At 43.8% G+C, this 16,379-nt stretch overlaps 1 protein-coding gene across 1 annotated transcript; it reads left to right on the top strand.

Annotated features, from left to right (window-relative positions):
- The first annotated feature begins 2,125 nt into the window (after positions 1–2,125).
- Positions 2,126–15,041, top strand: RBX1 (ring-box 1). The gene is made up of 5 exons (XM_006098536.3): positions 2,126–2,259; positions 4,101–4,179; positions 8,887–8,957; positions 11,967–12,052; positions 14,851–15,041. The coding sequence occupies exons 1-5, from the start codon at positions 2,182–2,184 to the stop codon at positions 14,861–14,863; spliced, it is 327 nt and encodes a 108-aa protein (XP_006098598.1). The 5' UTR covers positions 2,126–2,181; the 3' UTR covers positions 14,864–15,041.
- Positions 15,042–16,379: the final 1,338 nt, after the last annotated feature.

Below are 16,379 nucleotides of genomic sequence, written 5' to 3'. Positions count from 1 at the left end.
TCTGTGCCTATTGTATGATCATGTGATTTTTCTTCTTGAACCTGTTAATATAAGTAATCTGTTGGCTGATTTTAAAATATTGAAACTTACATCCCTGGAAGAAACCCCACTTAATCATGGTAAATAATTCTTTTTGTTGTTGTTGTTAATCTTCACCTGAGGATATTTTTATATTGATTTTTAGAGAGAGTGGGAGGAGGAGAGACAGAGAGAGAAACATCGATGTGAGAGATACAGCGATTGCCTCCCCCACACGTCCTGACCAGGGCCAGGAATCCAGTCTGCAACCAGGATGGTATAGGTCAGTGATGGCGAACCTATGACACGCGTGTCAGAGGTGACACGCGAACTCATTTTTTTTGTTGATTTTTCTTTGTTAAATGGCATTTAAATATATAAAATAAATATCAAAAATATAAGTCTTTGTTTTACTATGGTTGCAAATATCAAAAAAATTCTATATGTGACACGGCACCAGAATTAAGTTAGGGTTTTTCAAAATGCTGACACGCCGAGCTCAAAAGGTTCGCCATCACTGGTATAGGTCCATTAAGGAGCTGGGACTTTTATTCCTCTGCCTGAGAATGAACTCCCCTACCCCTATGGTGCCTAAATGTCGCTCCTCATAGAGACCTCATCACCCAATTTAATGTTGCTTCCATCTCCCCTCAATCTCATGACCTTGCTTTGTCTTCTTCATCGCGCTTAGGGATCCAGAGATTATCTGATGCATCTATTCATTGACATGTCATTTCCTTACTAGGAGTTTGACACCTTAATCACTGTCTCTCTTTATATCAGGACCTGGATCATACTCAATGAACTTGTTGAATGAAGGATAAATATGCCTTCAATATCTTAATTTACTCAAGGTTTCTAGTCTTCATCTAGGGGCCTATAAGGACACAATAGATGACAGAAAGCTGAACATGGAATCATTAACAAAACTTGAGCTAAGAAGAACCTTGTAGGGTTCCTTTCCCTTCCGAGCCTGGTTGAGGCTGTAATGTTTTCACGGATTCGTCGTACCTGTTCATGACTAAGACGGGAAACAAACTGCGGTTATTCTGGTTTAGCAATGGAGTCAACGCACTCCCTTGCTCTCCGGTTTTCTTTCGAGAGAAAATAATGAGATTTCAAATAAGCCAATCCAAGATTTAGGAGCGATGTGAGTTACACCTCCGCAAGGTTAGAGACACACAAAGAGGTCCTGGTCTGAGGGTGACGGAAGTACAGGTGTGTGGGCTGGGAAGGAATGTCCAGAAGAACCCATAGCTGAGTGGGTCACACCGATTCAAGACTAAAGATACGACTACGGCCAACGACGCGGCAGGAGGATCGAATTGAGGGAGAAAACCCCGTAGGTGACCAAGTGGGTCCGGGAGACGTGTGCTCCGGGGCGTCCACATCGTGTTCCTTAACCAGAGGCCATTCTGGGGCGCAGGGGGCTGGCGATGGCTCCCCGTCTCCTTCCTCGTTATTTCCCGTGGGCAGGTGGCGGCGGAGCTGGAGAAAGCGGCTCAGTCTGCCCTGAGCATTTCCCGAATTGGACCCAGGAAACCAAACGCTGCCAGGGCCGCGGCTCCCCCGGCCTCAAGCCTCCAAGGGAGGCAGCACCTCGGGCCTGGCTCGGGAGCCGGTCACGACTAGCGAACGGCCCGTGGGTGGACTCGGGTTTAGCGGACGGCCCGTGGGTGGACTCGGGTTTCGGCAGCAAGAGGGAGGTCGCCCACCCTCACCCCTTTCCCCGCGGAAGGAGGAGGAAAACCCGCCGGCACGCGAGCGGCGGGGTGGCCGGGGAGGCGGGGCGGGGCTGGGGCCGCAGGTCGCGGTCCAGGCGGAGGAAGCAGCCGCCGCCCCAGCTGAGGCCGTGTGGCCGGGGCCTTCCGCGGGAGGGCGACGAGAGCGAGTCCTTACGAGCTTTTCCACCCCGCTCGCTCACGTCGGCCCGGCCCCGCCCGGCCTCGCCCCACCGCTCGGGCCACCGCCTCCTCCCCGGCCGACGCAGGAGGGGGGCAAACCTCCGCCTGCGCCTTTAAGGGGCGTGGCCACGCGCTCCGCCCACCCCCCCCCGCGCGCCAGTAAGGGGTGGAGTGTAGGAGGAGGAGCCGGGGCGGGGGGAGGAGCCAGTGCACTGGTGCGCAGGCGCAGTGGCTGGACGGCAGACCGTGTGTTTCCAAAATGGCGGCAGCGATGGATGTGGATACCCCGAGCGGCACCAACAGCGGCGCGGGCAAGAAGCGCTTTGAAGTGAAAAAGGTTGGGTCTCGCCAGCGCCTTCCTCAGGGAAGCTAGAGAGGCGCGGATATGGCTGGCAGGCCCGAGGATGACCGAGGCGCGGGGGAAAGGGCTTCATTTCAGGGCGTTCCTAGGACCGGGTACCACGAAAGGAAGCTGGGGGGCGGGCCTTAGGGTTGATCGGCATGACTGTGGCCCACTGTCAATGTCAGTATTGGTTTCACTTAGAGGCTGAGGGGCCAATCACGAAGGTGCTTATTGAGATATGCGGAGCTGAGTGGGCTCAGGGAGCCAAGCGCCTGAGCTGTCACTGGAGTGGTGCTGGTGGTGTTGGGGGGAGGGCGGGGTGGGTGGAAGGGGGAGTCGGAGCGGTGCGGAGGGTGGAGGATGGGGCAGTGCAGCGAAAGCCGGGAACCTGAAGTACTACCGCATTGGAGGCCTCCGAGGAGCCGGGCTGGTTTCCCTGCCCCGCCCCTTTCCGAAACTCGGGGTCCCTCTCACCCCGAGGGACCCACTCCCGGCCTCGCCTAATCGCGGCGTCCAATACCATTAGCCCCTTCTCTGTCCCGAGCCCCGCCGAGGAGTGTCTTGAGTGTAACTCTTGCTTTTGGGAGGTCTGTTGGTTTGTAACAACAGCCACCACGGTCATATCACATCCAGAATCCTCCAAAAAAAAAAAAAAAGCCTGGTGGAATTTGTTAAAAAGAAAACGCGAGCTCAAATTGTATCTTTTAAGGGCGGTTTGCGTAATAGTTGCGAACGACCTGCTAAAAGCGGGAAAGCAAAAAATATGGAACGTGTCCTTTTGCATGAAATGCCTTATAGTGGTGGTGGTTTGCTAAGAGATTGGGAGAACAGTGCCGAGTCCTACCCGAGATAAAAGAAATCTGTTCAAAATGAGGATTCTGAAACAGGGACGGTGTTATTCCCGTAACATTAGGCCAAACGCAGACAATATCCCCCCCCCCCCCCCAGCTGCTTTTTGGCGTTTCATTGCGGGCGCTGCGTGCTCAGTGGCAGCCAGCAGCCATGTTGAAGAAGAATAGAAGTAGGATATTTTTCCTCCGAGTTGAAGCTACCGGGTGAAAAGTGCTGAAGAAGTTACTGAGAACTGGATTGAAAGAGATGACAGTTTGGAAAGTGGCCCCAAATTAGTGGGTAAAAAGGAAGTTTGGGAATATTTATAATTGCAGAAGCCAGGAGGTTGAGTTTACTTTAATGCCACTTTAAATAAACTCTTATTGGGGAATTTTTCTTAACATAAGAGTCTGAGTATGGAAAGTTGAGAACATCGGGTTATTTGATGGTAGGAGCTGAGTCAAATTCTGGTGAATTCTAGAGTTTGTTAGGAAGCAGTCTTGTAAGATGGAAGTGATGACCTTGTTCTGCTACTGACACTGGGTAGGTAGTTATCCAGCTTATCCCAGATGACCCGTTTTATGATCCCGTCAGCATCTGAGTTCATTCTGTGCCTAGCTTTCACCTCCCTACTCCTGCATCCAAAGCTGCCTGGAAGAGCAGATATTAACTTAGGCAGACACTGATCTCTTCCGCAACTGCACAGTAATTCACCTCTGTGCTTATGAAACCTGAAGCAGGCACTTAAAAATTATTCCTGATTGCTTAATGATGAAATTATTTTAAGCTGTAGAAAAAAGGTAAAATTAAATGGTGACTCATTAATTTCTATGTTGATATACTCAACCATTTGGAGAACGGGTGAGCATATGTGTAGCTTGCCATTGCTACACATCTAATATAAGACTAAGTGACTGTGCCAAAGCTATGTAGCATGAAATCCTACAGTGTGTGTTTGTGCATTACAAGGAGAGTGTTTTGTTCCCCCCTCTTTCTCTTTGCAGTGGAACGCAGTAGCCCTCTGGGCCTGGGACATTGTGGTTGATAACTGTGCCATCTGCAGGAACCACATTATGGACCTTTGTAAGTAATTGCAGGAGGATGGGGGGAAATTGAGAAGGTTACAGAGATTGTGGCTATCCTGATGTGACCAATTTTATTCTTCACAATGAAATATAAAGCATAGGCAGAGCACTTGGGGTCTTTTGCATCTAGCCCATCGGTATGTTTGAAATAGAGTAGTTTTTTATGATGTTCTGGAGGCATAGCCATCTCAGAATAAATCTATTCAGTCTAAAGATGACAAGGCCACACTTAGAATGAATTGTGGACCCAGAGGCACTGTTGAGTCCTCTATGTTTTCCATCTCGTACACAGACTCAAAAGCAAAGGTGAAAGTAAACTTGGAACTAAAATATTCAATCAGAGCTAGTTTTTGCTGGACAAGATATATAAATAAAAGAAGCCTAAGAAGTAAGAATTTTCTGTCTTAGCCCCAATCACAGTTAAGAGGACATCACTGCCAACATCTAAACAGACAATTAATTACACTAAAGAAACTTTATTTAAATCTTCACATATTCCACCACACATGGCGGATTTGATTAGAGCTATTGTTGGACTAACTTAGTAATAGGGGCCAGAATGTTGACCACACCAGAAAGAGTTGAGATGACTTTTTCATCCAGGTACTAAAATGGTTTGTTATTGAGATCAGAAATGGGACAAAGAAATTTCAACTTTCTAGAACTGAAATTATAGGCAGTTATTTTTTAAATCACTTACCTGCCTCTCCAACTTCATCTTAAGTCACTCCTGCTCACTGTGGTAGTGTCTCTGGCTTTCCATTCTTGAAGTATCCGTGGTCTTTTTTAGAGCCCTTACATATACTGTTCTTTTTGTCTGGAATATTCTCTGCCTCTTCTCCCCCCTACCTTGGTCTAACCCATTTGTGGTGAGCCACAAATGCAAGCACATATGTAATCTAAGCTTTACTAGTACCCACATTAAGAACATAAAAAGAAACAGGTTATTTTTATTTTATTTATCCTATTATATCCAAATTTGATTTCAACATGTAATCAGTGTTTTAAAGTGAGATATTTTACATTCTCTCTTTTTTTAAAAAATATATTTTTATTGATTTCAGAGAGGAAGGGAGAGGGAGAGAGATAGAAACATCAATGATGAGAAGGAATCATTGATTGGCTGCCTCCTGCACACCCCACACTGGGGATCGAGCCCGCAACCCAGGCATGTGCCCTTGACCGAAATCAAACCTGGGACCCTTCAGTCCATAGGCTGACGCTCTATCCACTGAGCCAAACCAGCTAGAGCTTTACATTCTCTTTTTGTACTAAGCCTTTGAAGTGTATTTTACACTTACATTTAGTCTAATCTTAATTCAGACTAGCCAATATCAAATGCTCAATAGCCACATGTACCTAATGGCTACTTCATTGAGTAATGCAGAATTATCCTATAATTGGTCTTCAGATCTCACCTTGAACTTGCTCTAAGACAGGGGTGGGCAAACTTTTTGACTCGAGGGCCACAATGGGTTCTTAAACTGGACCGGAGGGCCGGAACTAAAGCATGGATGGAGTGTTTGTGTGAACTAATATAAATTCAAAGTAAACATCATTACATAAAAGGGTATGGTTTTTTTTTTTTTTTTTTTTTTTTTTTTTTTTTGTAAGTTTTATTCATTTCAAACGGGCCGGATCCGGCCCGCGGGCCGTAGTTTGCCCACGGCTGCTCTAAGATGTTTTCACTGATCATACTTATATACACACAAACACAGGCTATGACAGTTCTGTTAACTATTCCTAAAACATCGTATAGTTTCCTTTGTAGCAACCATTTAATTTAAATTGGTCCCCTCTCATGTCCATGTTATTTACTGCTTTATTCCCAGGATTTAGCATAGTGTCTAGTACATTATAGGTTCTCACTAAATATTTGCTCATCTATACATATGTAAAAGCCTAAGCGACCGAACCACCCGTTGACCTGTCACTATGACGCTCACTGACCACCAAGGGGCAGATGCTCAACACAGGAGCTGCCCCCTGGTGGTCAGTGCACTCCCACAGCAGGAGCGCTGCTCAGCAAGCTTACTGAGCGGCAGTGGCAGGTGGGGCCCGGATGAGCAGAACGGAAGCGGGAGCGGTGCGGCACCCAGCCTGGGCTCGGGCTCCTCCCTGGCTGCCTGCTGCTTTGCGCACTACTACATTCCTTGGATGGGACCGAAACCGGCAGTCCAACATCCCCCAAGGGGTCCCAGATTGAGAGAGGGCGTGGGCGAGGCTGAGGGACCCCATGCAATGGGCCTCTAGTTGAATAATAAAAACACAGAATTGGGGAATAGTTTGTGATCATTGCAATTTGGAAAGCACAAATCAAATATTTTGCGTTGGAAAGCTATCATAGCAGGTGTTGGTAGCTTATTGCCATTGGTTCCTTTGAGTTTTGACCCTGTTTGCCTTTTCACACAGCAGTCAAAGCAGATCAGCAGCTACCATGATGTTTAATATAGATAGAAGGATCTCATCACAGGAAAACACACGCACATTTTTAAATGTGTTTGGGTGGGGTATTTGATTACATGCCAATTTCTTGGCTATGCATTTTCATAAGGAGTTATGCCCAAGGAAATTTTACTTTTGGGGGGGCTCTCTTCTGTAAATAGTTCATGATTTTATATAACATTTATTTATTTATTAATTATTTATTTATTAATTTTTACCTCTATATTTAAGTTGTGTGTCTGTCTGGGTGGAAGAGAATGCACTTCTTGGAAAGATGACAAAGGCCATTGATACTCTGTCTTCTCTTAGAGTTGACCACTTAAGGCAGGGGTCCTCAAACTATGGCCTGCGAGCCACATGCAAATACAAATATTGTATTTGTTCCCGTTTTGTTTTTTTACTTCAAAATAAGATATGTGCAGTGTGCATAAGAATTTGTTCATAGTTTTTTTTTAAACTGTAGTCTGGCCCGCCAACGGTCTGAGGGACAGTGAACTGGCCCCGTTTAAAAAGTTTGAGGACCCCTGACTTAAGGGATCAATGTAGGCTTCAGTTAGACACCTGCTTCATCATATATTTTAAATGTCAAATGAAAAAATAAAACTGAACTCCTAAACAAAAAATTATGAAAGTAGTATTTTCAAGTTGTATCTTTTATTCATTCAATAAATAATTATATCCTTGACCTTTCGCCTAGGCACCAGAATAAAACAATGACTGAGATCAAATCTGTATCCTTAAGAAACATACCCTTTTGTTTAACACAGTCACTAAAGGAATCTGATTGCCACAACTGGACTTGTCTTCCTTTCAAAAATAAATGGGATATGATTCATTTTTTTTTTTTTTTGAGAGAGAGATAGAAACATCAATGGTTGGCTGCCACCTGCACGTCCCCTACTGGGGATCGAGCCCGCAGCCTGGGCATGTGCCTTTGACTAGAATTGAACCTGGGACCCTTCAGTCCACAGGCCGACACTCTATCCACTGAGCCAACCCTGCTAGGGCTGGAATATGATTCTTGAAAAAGACATTTTGTTAAAGATGAGAATGAGATTCTTGGTTTAGCAATGGCCATTTTATAGTATATTCTGGTCTGGCATTAAATGACCACGTATATACATAGCTTTAAATAAATAAGAGTGAGTATGGCTGTGCCCCAGTTGGACTCCTACAAAGCATTCTTTGTCTGAAGACTTCCTTTTTTGAGTCCAAATTGATATTACATGCCTGTATTTATTTTATATTGCCCCATTTTTTGGTGGCTTACAGAGTGGATTAAATATACAATCTACTGGGTGTTTTTCCTCCATACCTTAGGTAATCTAGTTCCAGATGAAGAAGGCATCCAGAGAGGCTTAGACCCAGCCTTTGTCCATAGAAGTTAGTCTCTTCCTAAAACCACAGCTTCATCAGTGTTTTGAAAGTGTGGCATCTGTTCACTTCCAAGATGAAGCTATTTCTTCCTTAACTTTTATTGAAGTTTAAAAATTCCCAAGCTTTGTATATCACATGAAATAAGCTTCTGCCTTTGCCAGGGGTGTGATAGGAAGCCTTTACATGTTGCTTGTCTGTCTGCTTTTGGTTGACTATTCCCTGTTCTTGCCATAAGCATCTCTGAGTGGCAGGCCCCACATCACTAACCCTCTGGCAGAACAGATTTGCTTTGTTGACAGTGTTTTAAAGACTTAAGATTTGACGTCCGTGCAGAGTGGGTACAGTTTGCTGCAGGTCTCTTCACCCCCTTTTATCACTTCTGTCCCAGTTCACGTGTGTCTGCCTGACTCCTTTAGGCTTCAGAGCTTCACGTGGGTAAGCCTGGGTGTTCCGAGGGCCTACAAGGAAGCATTTGTCAAGAATAGGGAGAAGATACCAGTTATCAAACAGGAAGAGTTATGAGGTGACTTTGAGTTTACGAGATTTACCAAATTAGGAGGAATCGCTTTCATTTGGACAAGTCAGGTTATGTTCAGAATTAAAAAGTACCTTTTCCTTCATTACTTTGTTCTTGAACAAGGGTAGGAAATCATTGCAAAGCATACTGTTAAGTAACATCTCTGCCTTATCTGTTCTTCACCCCTTTTCACATTCATTAAAAAAACAAGCGTAATTAATCACCGGAGATTTTGTTCAGTTTTACTCCACCGCTCCCTGCACCCCGCTCCAAGCATGTCATTGTGTGATTGTGCAGGTAGGACTGCTATAGATTAAAAGGTGGTTGCTCCTGCGGTCTGTGATCTTGTTGCTCTTGTTCCCACAGGCATAGAATGTCAGGCGAACCAGGCATCTGCCACTTCTGAAGAGTGCACCGTTGCGTGGGGAGTCTGTAATGTAAGGAAACATCTTTCCCTGTCAGCATGGCTTGTAAATGTATTAGCACTTTCCCTGCTTTGCCAGTCTTGAAAATAACTAGAAAAAAAAATGACTAGCCCAACTTTCTCCCAAAAGCTATACAAATAGTTTAAAAGATTAAACTTTTGTGCTATTCACCTGTTACAGGATAAGAATTATTAGTTATTATAGAGGCACTAGTTTGTCTTAATTATAGGGTGGGCCCACTTTTGTTATCCACATTTTGGAGATTCATCTTTGGGAACTGCTTTCAAGAGCCTATGGCACAGGGTTTGGAATATTCTCCTGTTAGTGGAAATCTTTACCTTCTAAACAGATTTTTTTTAAGGGTAGGTGTCCTGTGGAACTAAGTTGGATGAATAAATTGAGTGCTTGTGTGTGCGCTCATGCTTGCATGCATTTTAAGTGTCACAAATGTACTATATTCAGATTTGGGGGGGGGGGGTATCCCTTTTTAAACATGGCTCATGCCAGAAATGTTTGGTGCAGCATCGTTGGACTGAATGTACGGCCTTCCAGGACGTGACAGCTGTGAAGGATAACATGCATCAAACATGTTATTTCTAGCGTGTTAAAATCCATTTACAGCCATACAGTCCCAGTCAGATGAGCTAAAATTGTTCTGTCTGGACCTCCTGTGCCGAGGGTCCAGAGGACCCACAGCCCCCTGCATGGCACAGACCTGAGAGGCTTGGAGTCAGACCACCATTCCCTGTTGTTGTGACTTAACTTACTAAGTGACCCTGGGCAGGTATTTGACATCTCGGCCTGGGTTCCCTCATGTAAATAGGGCTAACAGTAGACTGCATAGAGTTTAATCAGAATGAAATGATTTTATATTCAAAGTGCTTAGAACACCTCCTGACACATGGTAAGCATAAGTGTTTGCTAAATACGAAGTGCGAATTGGGAGCAGTGGTGTTTACTGCAGAGATAGCAGCTATCAGTGCTCGAGGCTCACATGCAGCTTGTGGTTATCCTCTTAGTTCTGTCAGGGCCTCTGGGCAGTGTCACGGGAGCCTGTATTGGCTAAGGGACAGCGTTTGCTGCCTTTGGGGATAAAGAAATAAAATATATAGGGCTCTTTGCTCCCTGGCATTCAGGCAGATACTAAGAACCAGGTTACTCTGTGGTCGAAGGAAAAGAGAGTGCGCTTCCCGTAAATTTGGCTAAGGAGAGACTTACTCAGCCTGCCATAAAGAGGAGCCAGCATGGCGTGGCAGAAACCTTTGGACTAGTCATGGGTTCTAGTTCTGGGTCTTTTACTAAAACCAGCTCCATGAAATAGGCAGGTCACTTAACTTATCTGGGTTTCAGTTTCCTGTCTATAAAATGGAGATGATAATACCCGTCATGCTTGCTTGCTAGAGTTGCTGTAATGCTCAATGATGGCATATGTTAACATCTGCAGTAAACTGAAGACGGGTCAGTGTACTCTGATACTGCTCAACATTTCCATAATATATCTTAGATTATTAACAGGGAGAAAGTTGGGGTCAGGCAGGTTCAGGGTTGCTGTCACCTGCCATGTAGCCTCATTTGCATCCCCTCTTTCCCTCATTTTCTGAGGTGATTGGGGCATACAAGGACCCTGGGCTGCAGCAGAGTGCCTACTGGGGGAGTGGGGGGCGGGGGGGAAGGGTGTCTTGGATACCTTTGGTGAGTCTGTCCCCATGATTGAGGAAAATGCCTCAGCTTTCTGCCTTCTATAAGTTTTGTGGGGTGTGTTGTTGTTTTGTCCATAATGGGTTGTACGAGAGTCAACAGGAAAGGGATCTTCCAAAAGCTGTCACTCTGGGAGAATATTTGTCCTGTTGAATATCCATAGAGTACTAGCTATGGATTCCACTCTTAATTATGGAATTCTGATTTTGTCTTTGTCAGAAGACAGTTCACAAGGTAATAATCTATATTGTGATTCTTCTTTTAAGTTCCATGCATGTTATGGGAGACATAACTGACCAGGTTTCAAGACTGTTATTAATCGAAGCCTGCAAACACTTTCATTGTTTTGTGTCAGCATTTCTCCCCTGTCCCCACCTCAGCTGACCCATCACAGACTAGATGAGGAGGAACACTTGCCACTTCTATCTTAATACTCTGCCCATATGAGCAGGGGAGGGCATACATGGCCCTTGCAGAGGCGTTGTGATTAGCATCTGCAGGTCATTAAAGGTGCCAGGCACACAGGCTGTCCTTTCCCCCAATCTGAAAGCTAACTCCTAGCTCCCTGTCAGTTACCAGTATTCTTGGTATTCTTGCCTTTTTACTTCCTATCTTGATCGTGAAACAAGTCCTTTGATGCTCTTTCAGCTGCTTATGGGAAGTTTGCCCAGCAGAATACTTCCTTTTACCCTATTTTTTTACGTCATTCCCTTATAAGATAAAACCCCTTGCCCGTTAAAGGCGTATTGAGTCCTGAGGTCTTGTAATAGCACGGTGTTTGTGAACAAGTCTGGAAATCAGGTTCTGCTAACAGAGTTGAGCTGGATGTGGGAAGGTTGGGGAAGTACCCATCTCAGCTCTGGATGGGTGGCAGTGGCAGGGCACTACCAGGGGCTGAGAAGGCTCTTCTCCTGGGGTTCTTATTCTCCAAGGAGAGGGGAGTACAGCTGGGGACTAAGAATGGAGAGGTTTGACATCTGTATGTGTCCAAGGAGTGTAGGAGCATCCTTTACAGGCCGAGTAGGACTAGGGAGCCACCGTATCTTCCCTTAAGAGAGAGGGAGAGCACTCACTGCTAGAACATGCACTTCTTCCTAAATAGTTTCCTCCTTTAGTAGTAATGACATTTCCAGCAAATGTTTCATTGGAAATGTCCTCGTACCTAGTCAAAGAGTATGAGTTGTGACCTTTGTCTCTCACTGTTTTTGTCTCCCATTGTTCTTCTCCAGCCCTGTGTGTAAACTACCCACTGCATTTGAGACATATTGTGAGTAGATGGTTGAGCCTACAGTTATTTTTAATAAAATGTATCTTTTCTTCCAGCATGCTTTTCACTTCCACTGCATCTCTCGCTGGCTCAAAACACGGCAGGTGTGTCCGCTGGACAACAGAGAGTGGGAATTCCAAAAGTAGGTGTCTCTGGCTGTTTCGATGTTGTAAGCCTGGGCTCTGTGGTCAGTGCTGTTCTTTGTCTCACCTCAGGCTGAAGGCTGGATAGTCCTAAAACATGGAGCCATGGAACATGGCTTTTGGTTAATTAAGGTACTCATCTGTATGGAAAATCCACAGAGGTGGGGCCAACATTAGAAGTTTGCAGCCTAAAAAAATAAAAAGAAGTTGGCAGCCTAGAGTTTCCCAACTGTCTTGGGTCTATGAAAGTAGAGAATTTCATAGGATCTGAAAACTATTAAGTATTTTCAAAATCACATCGTGATGAAGGTAACCATCAGCAAGGGCTTATTAGCTTTCCTGATTATACATATATGTACTTGTTATGTTGTATATGGGTGGGTATACATATATAATTTTTTTTCCTTAGCATAGATATGAGCATCTAATATAGTAATTTACCTTGCTTTTTCATTTCATTTTGGAGATTTTTCATACCCACACATGTCAAACTACCTCCTTTCAAATGGTTGCAGAGTATGTTTTTGTGTAGATGTACTGTAATTTATTTCATTCCTGTTGATAGACATTTAGGTTTCCAGTTTTTCACTATAAAAAATAATGTGTAGTGATGAGCATCCTTATACATGAATCTTTGCGTATATATGTGAGTAGTATATATCTGAAACAGTAATCCCTAAAAGAGGTATTTCTGAGGAAGGAGGATATACACTTTCATTTTTGATAGTGTCAGAGTTTCCTTTCCTCAGAATATGTGCTAATGTACACTCCCTCCAAACAGTGCATGTACACCCCTATACATGCAAGTTCAAATATGGAGATAATCAGGGAAGCTAAGAAGCTCTTGCTGGTGATCTCCAGGAGTGAGATTAAAAGACTATGGTGGGAGACTCATTTTCCATCTTAGCTACTCTGATAGTTGAAAATTAGTATTTAGTTGTATTTTTTAAATTTTTATGAGAAGGGGGATTTTTATTTCAATATGAGTTTTGATTAATAGAATATGATTATTTTTAAAAACAAAAGAATAAGATTCCTTAGTTTGTTACGTGTTTAGAAATCCCTGATTGGTACAGTTATTTTGCTTTTAGACTGGGTTATTTACTTAGGTAAAGAGTTTTGGAAGTCATATGCATGTTCATTTTTAAGAAACTCAGTATCTAGCTCATATTATTGCTCTCTATTCGACAAAGTGCATGCTATGTAATATGTAAGATATACAGATGTCTGAGACAGTCCTTCCCTGTTCTTGGGGGAGCTTGCGTTCTGAATGGAACCACGACAGTAATACATGTCCAGGCAGAAGCACTTTTCTGAGTTCTTAAGAGGCCTTTGTGACTTGCTCTCCCCTAGAGCAGGCTCAGGATTCTGTTTTGGACCAAAACTGTTTGTGTTGCCCATTACATGTGCCCAGGGCTGAGCCCAAGCACTGGGGGGTGAAGAATTCCATATGTGGGCCTTTGACACTCACTATATCCAGCCAGTGACTTTGCCAGGGAGTAGTTTTCTTTCTTTCTTTTTTTTTCTTTTTTGTTAATCCTCACCTGAGGTTATTTTTTCCATTGAGAGAGGTTGGAAGGAGGTGGGGGGCAGGAGAGGTGGCGAGATGGGGGAGAGACACATCCATTGGTTGCTTCCTACACGCACCCTGACCAGGGCCAGGGAGCGAACCAGCAACCCAGGTAAATGCCCTTGACTGGGAATCAAACCTATGACCCTTTGGTTCACAAGCCAATGCTCTAATTACTGAGCATACCAATCAGGGCCAGGCAGTGGTTTTCAGTGCATTTGGAAAATAATTTCTTAAGGAACAAATTACAGCATTCTTCAATCTGATAGGCAACTTCTGGGTTGTTCTCCAGCCCACTAACAAACACTACAGCTTTACCCTGTGTGGAGTTGGGCACAACTTTTTTTAGACAGTATTCAAGTTGATTTCTTATGAAACGAGCCTTTAAGGATCTACTAGCCTTTCAGGATGATCGAAGCAGTGATCTGGAGTTCAAGTACCCTGGCTTTCATCCATATAATGAAATATTTTAATCAGTGGCTAACTGCCCAAAAAGAACCAGGACAAAAGATTAAATAAGATAATGAAGAGTTTTGTGTTCAAGAAATCCATTTATATGTGAAGAAATTTCCTGACCTTGTTTACTTTTATAATCTGATTAGAGCCAAATTTGGGCTTCAGGGGAAATCAGAAACCGCTTGAAATTCATGCTTAGTTTTCCACATTCTGTAGTGGGGTTTTTGTGTGTGTGTGTTTTCCCCTCTTTCTGATGCTGAATACAATCATAGCTGTAATGGCCCCTGGTGGTAGATTTTAAAAACGAAGACTGCCCTGTTACTATTCTCGTACTTGCCTTACCCCAGACTTGCCTGAGTACCGAAGTGGAGGTGCAAAAAAGGCTGCCATGGGTAAAGGGAGGTCAAGAGCTCAAACTGTCTGAGCCACTGACTCGAGCCAGCAGGTCGAGTTCCCTTTCACAACCACCAGTTCTAACTTCTTCTCACCTCCCTCATACTGCCCAACACCTCGCTGGTAACTAGGAGGAGAGGCAGGTGGGCATGACTGAATCCCAGGGAGGGACCTTCACTAACGGGGTGGGAGGTGGTAGGTAAAATACTACAGAGGATGATAAGATGAAAGGGACAAGAGACCAGTGGCATAACCCAGTTTGGGAGCACACTTACATCTCTTCAAAGTTTCCATCCCATTTGCTCATATGTTTAAACAGGTCTTATAGTCTCAGCAAATTACTGAGGAATTAATAAAATAATTTACTTTGTCTTTCAGGTATGGGCACTAGAAAAAGAATATTCTCCATCAAGCTCAACTGTTTTGTTATTCATTTAATGACTTGCCCTCCTGTTACTTAATTGTAAGTTAGATAGAACTGGGTCTTTTCTGCTTTGTCTTTTCAGTTTGCTATTCCTGCAGTCCTATTGTGTTCCGTGTCAAATAAAATCCAGTTGGATTCTATAATAGATGCTGTCTCTTGTGTATGTGAAAAAAGTGAACGTAAATGTAGGGTCCCCTCTTCTCGGTCGGACAGCCAGCTTGTGAAAGTGAGACGTTTGTGCGTTAGAGCCAGAGCAGAGGTGTCCTGCGCGCACATCACTCGGTCACAAGGCTTCTGTCCACATCCTGGTTACTGATGGCAATCTTGGGCACGTCGCCTCTGCTTCCAGCTTTCCTCCTCTATAAAGTGGCTTCTGAGGACTCACTGGCATCATGTGGGCACAGACAGAGACTTTGTAAACTGTAAAACACTATACAAATGTTTGCTCTGTGTATGACATACTGCTTTCTCCTCTTGGTTTAGAAAAGTAAACTTGAAAAAAATCTAATAGGTCATCTTGGCTGGCAAAAGAATAATACATGAACCCAAGTTAAAAATTCAATTCACTAAAATTGAATTAAGAAGATAACTTAAGTTTCCTTCACCACCACCACTTTTGGAAACTTGTTTGAAATGCGTTGGCCCTGTAGACTTGCCAGTTATAATATTCAATGTCTGTGTGTAGACTCTTTACCTGAGAAGCAGACTAGTTATTGCGGTGGTTCTCAAATTGTGGTCCAGAGCAGTGGTCGCCAACCAGTGGTCCACGGAGATCTGGAAGGTTGGCGACCACTGGTCCAGAGGACTTCTGGAGGCATCTGAAATGCCTCCAGAAGGCATTGAGGAGGTTCATGAAGTTTCTTTTCCAACTGTCTGTCTGCATGAGGGTAGCTTTTCTTTATATAATTCAACCAAAACAACGTATTGAATGAAGAAGTAGACATGAGGATGCAGCTCTCTTCTATTAAGTCAGATATAGAGAAATCTGCAAAAATGTAAAACGGTGCCACTCATCTAATTTTTTTGTCTTTAAAAATAATTACTTGTAATAAAAATGTTTATTATGTTAAATGTGATGGGGTTTTGTTTTTTATAAATCTTTTAAATTTCTCGATTTTGATTTCCATTATGGTAACTATAGATATAACCCATACAAACAAAAATTCTTTAAGGTCTTCAATTTGTAAGATCATAAAAGGATCCCGAGACCAAAAAGTTTGAGAGCCTCTAACTCAGTAATAAAGAACTTCAAGTCTTGATAAATCTGGATCCAACCCAGCTTCCCCACTTACTAGTACAGGCAGTCCTTGGGTTACGTCAGACTAGAAGTACGTTGTTTCTTTCGTGGTTACGTTGCCATCTCCCATTTATTTATAAAAAAAAAAGTTCCGTCATTTTGACGTATGTACATATGTGCTTTATGTTTTTTATTTATTTACCACAAGTAAAGGTCAGGAATTGTTATCTTTCTTTTAAATTTTTT

Source organism: Myotis lucifugus, unplaced genomic scaffold (genome assembly GCF_000147115.1).
Source record: "Myotis lucifugus unplaced genomic scaffold, Myoluc2.0 scaffold_239, whole genome shotgun sequence".
Classification (NCBI taxonomy): domain Eukaryota; kingdom Metazoa; phylum Chordata; class Mammalia; order Chiroptera; family Vespertilionidae; genus Myotis; species Myotis lucifugus.
Note: the sequence above shows the minus strand (reverse complement) of the source record. Positions and strands in the feature narration are given on the sequence as shown.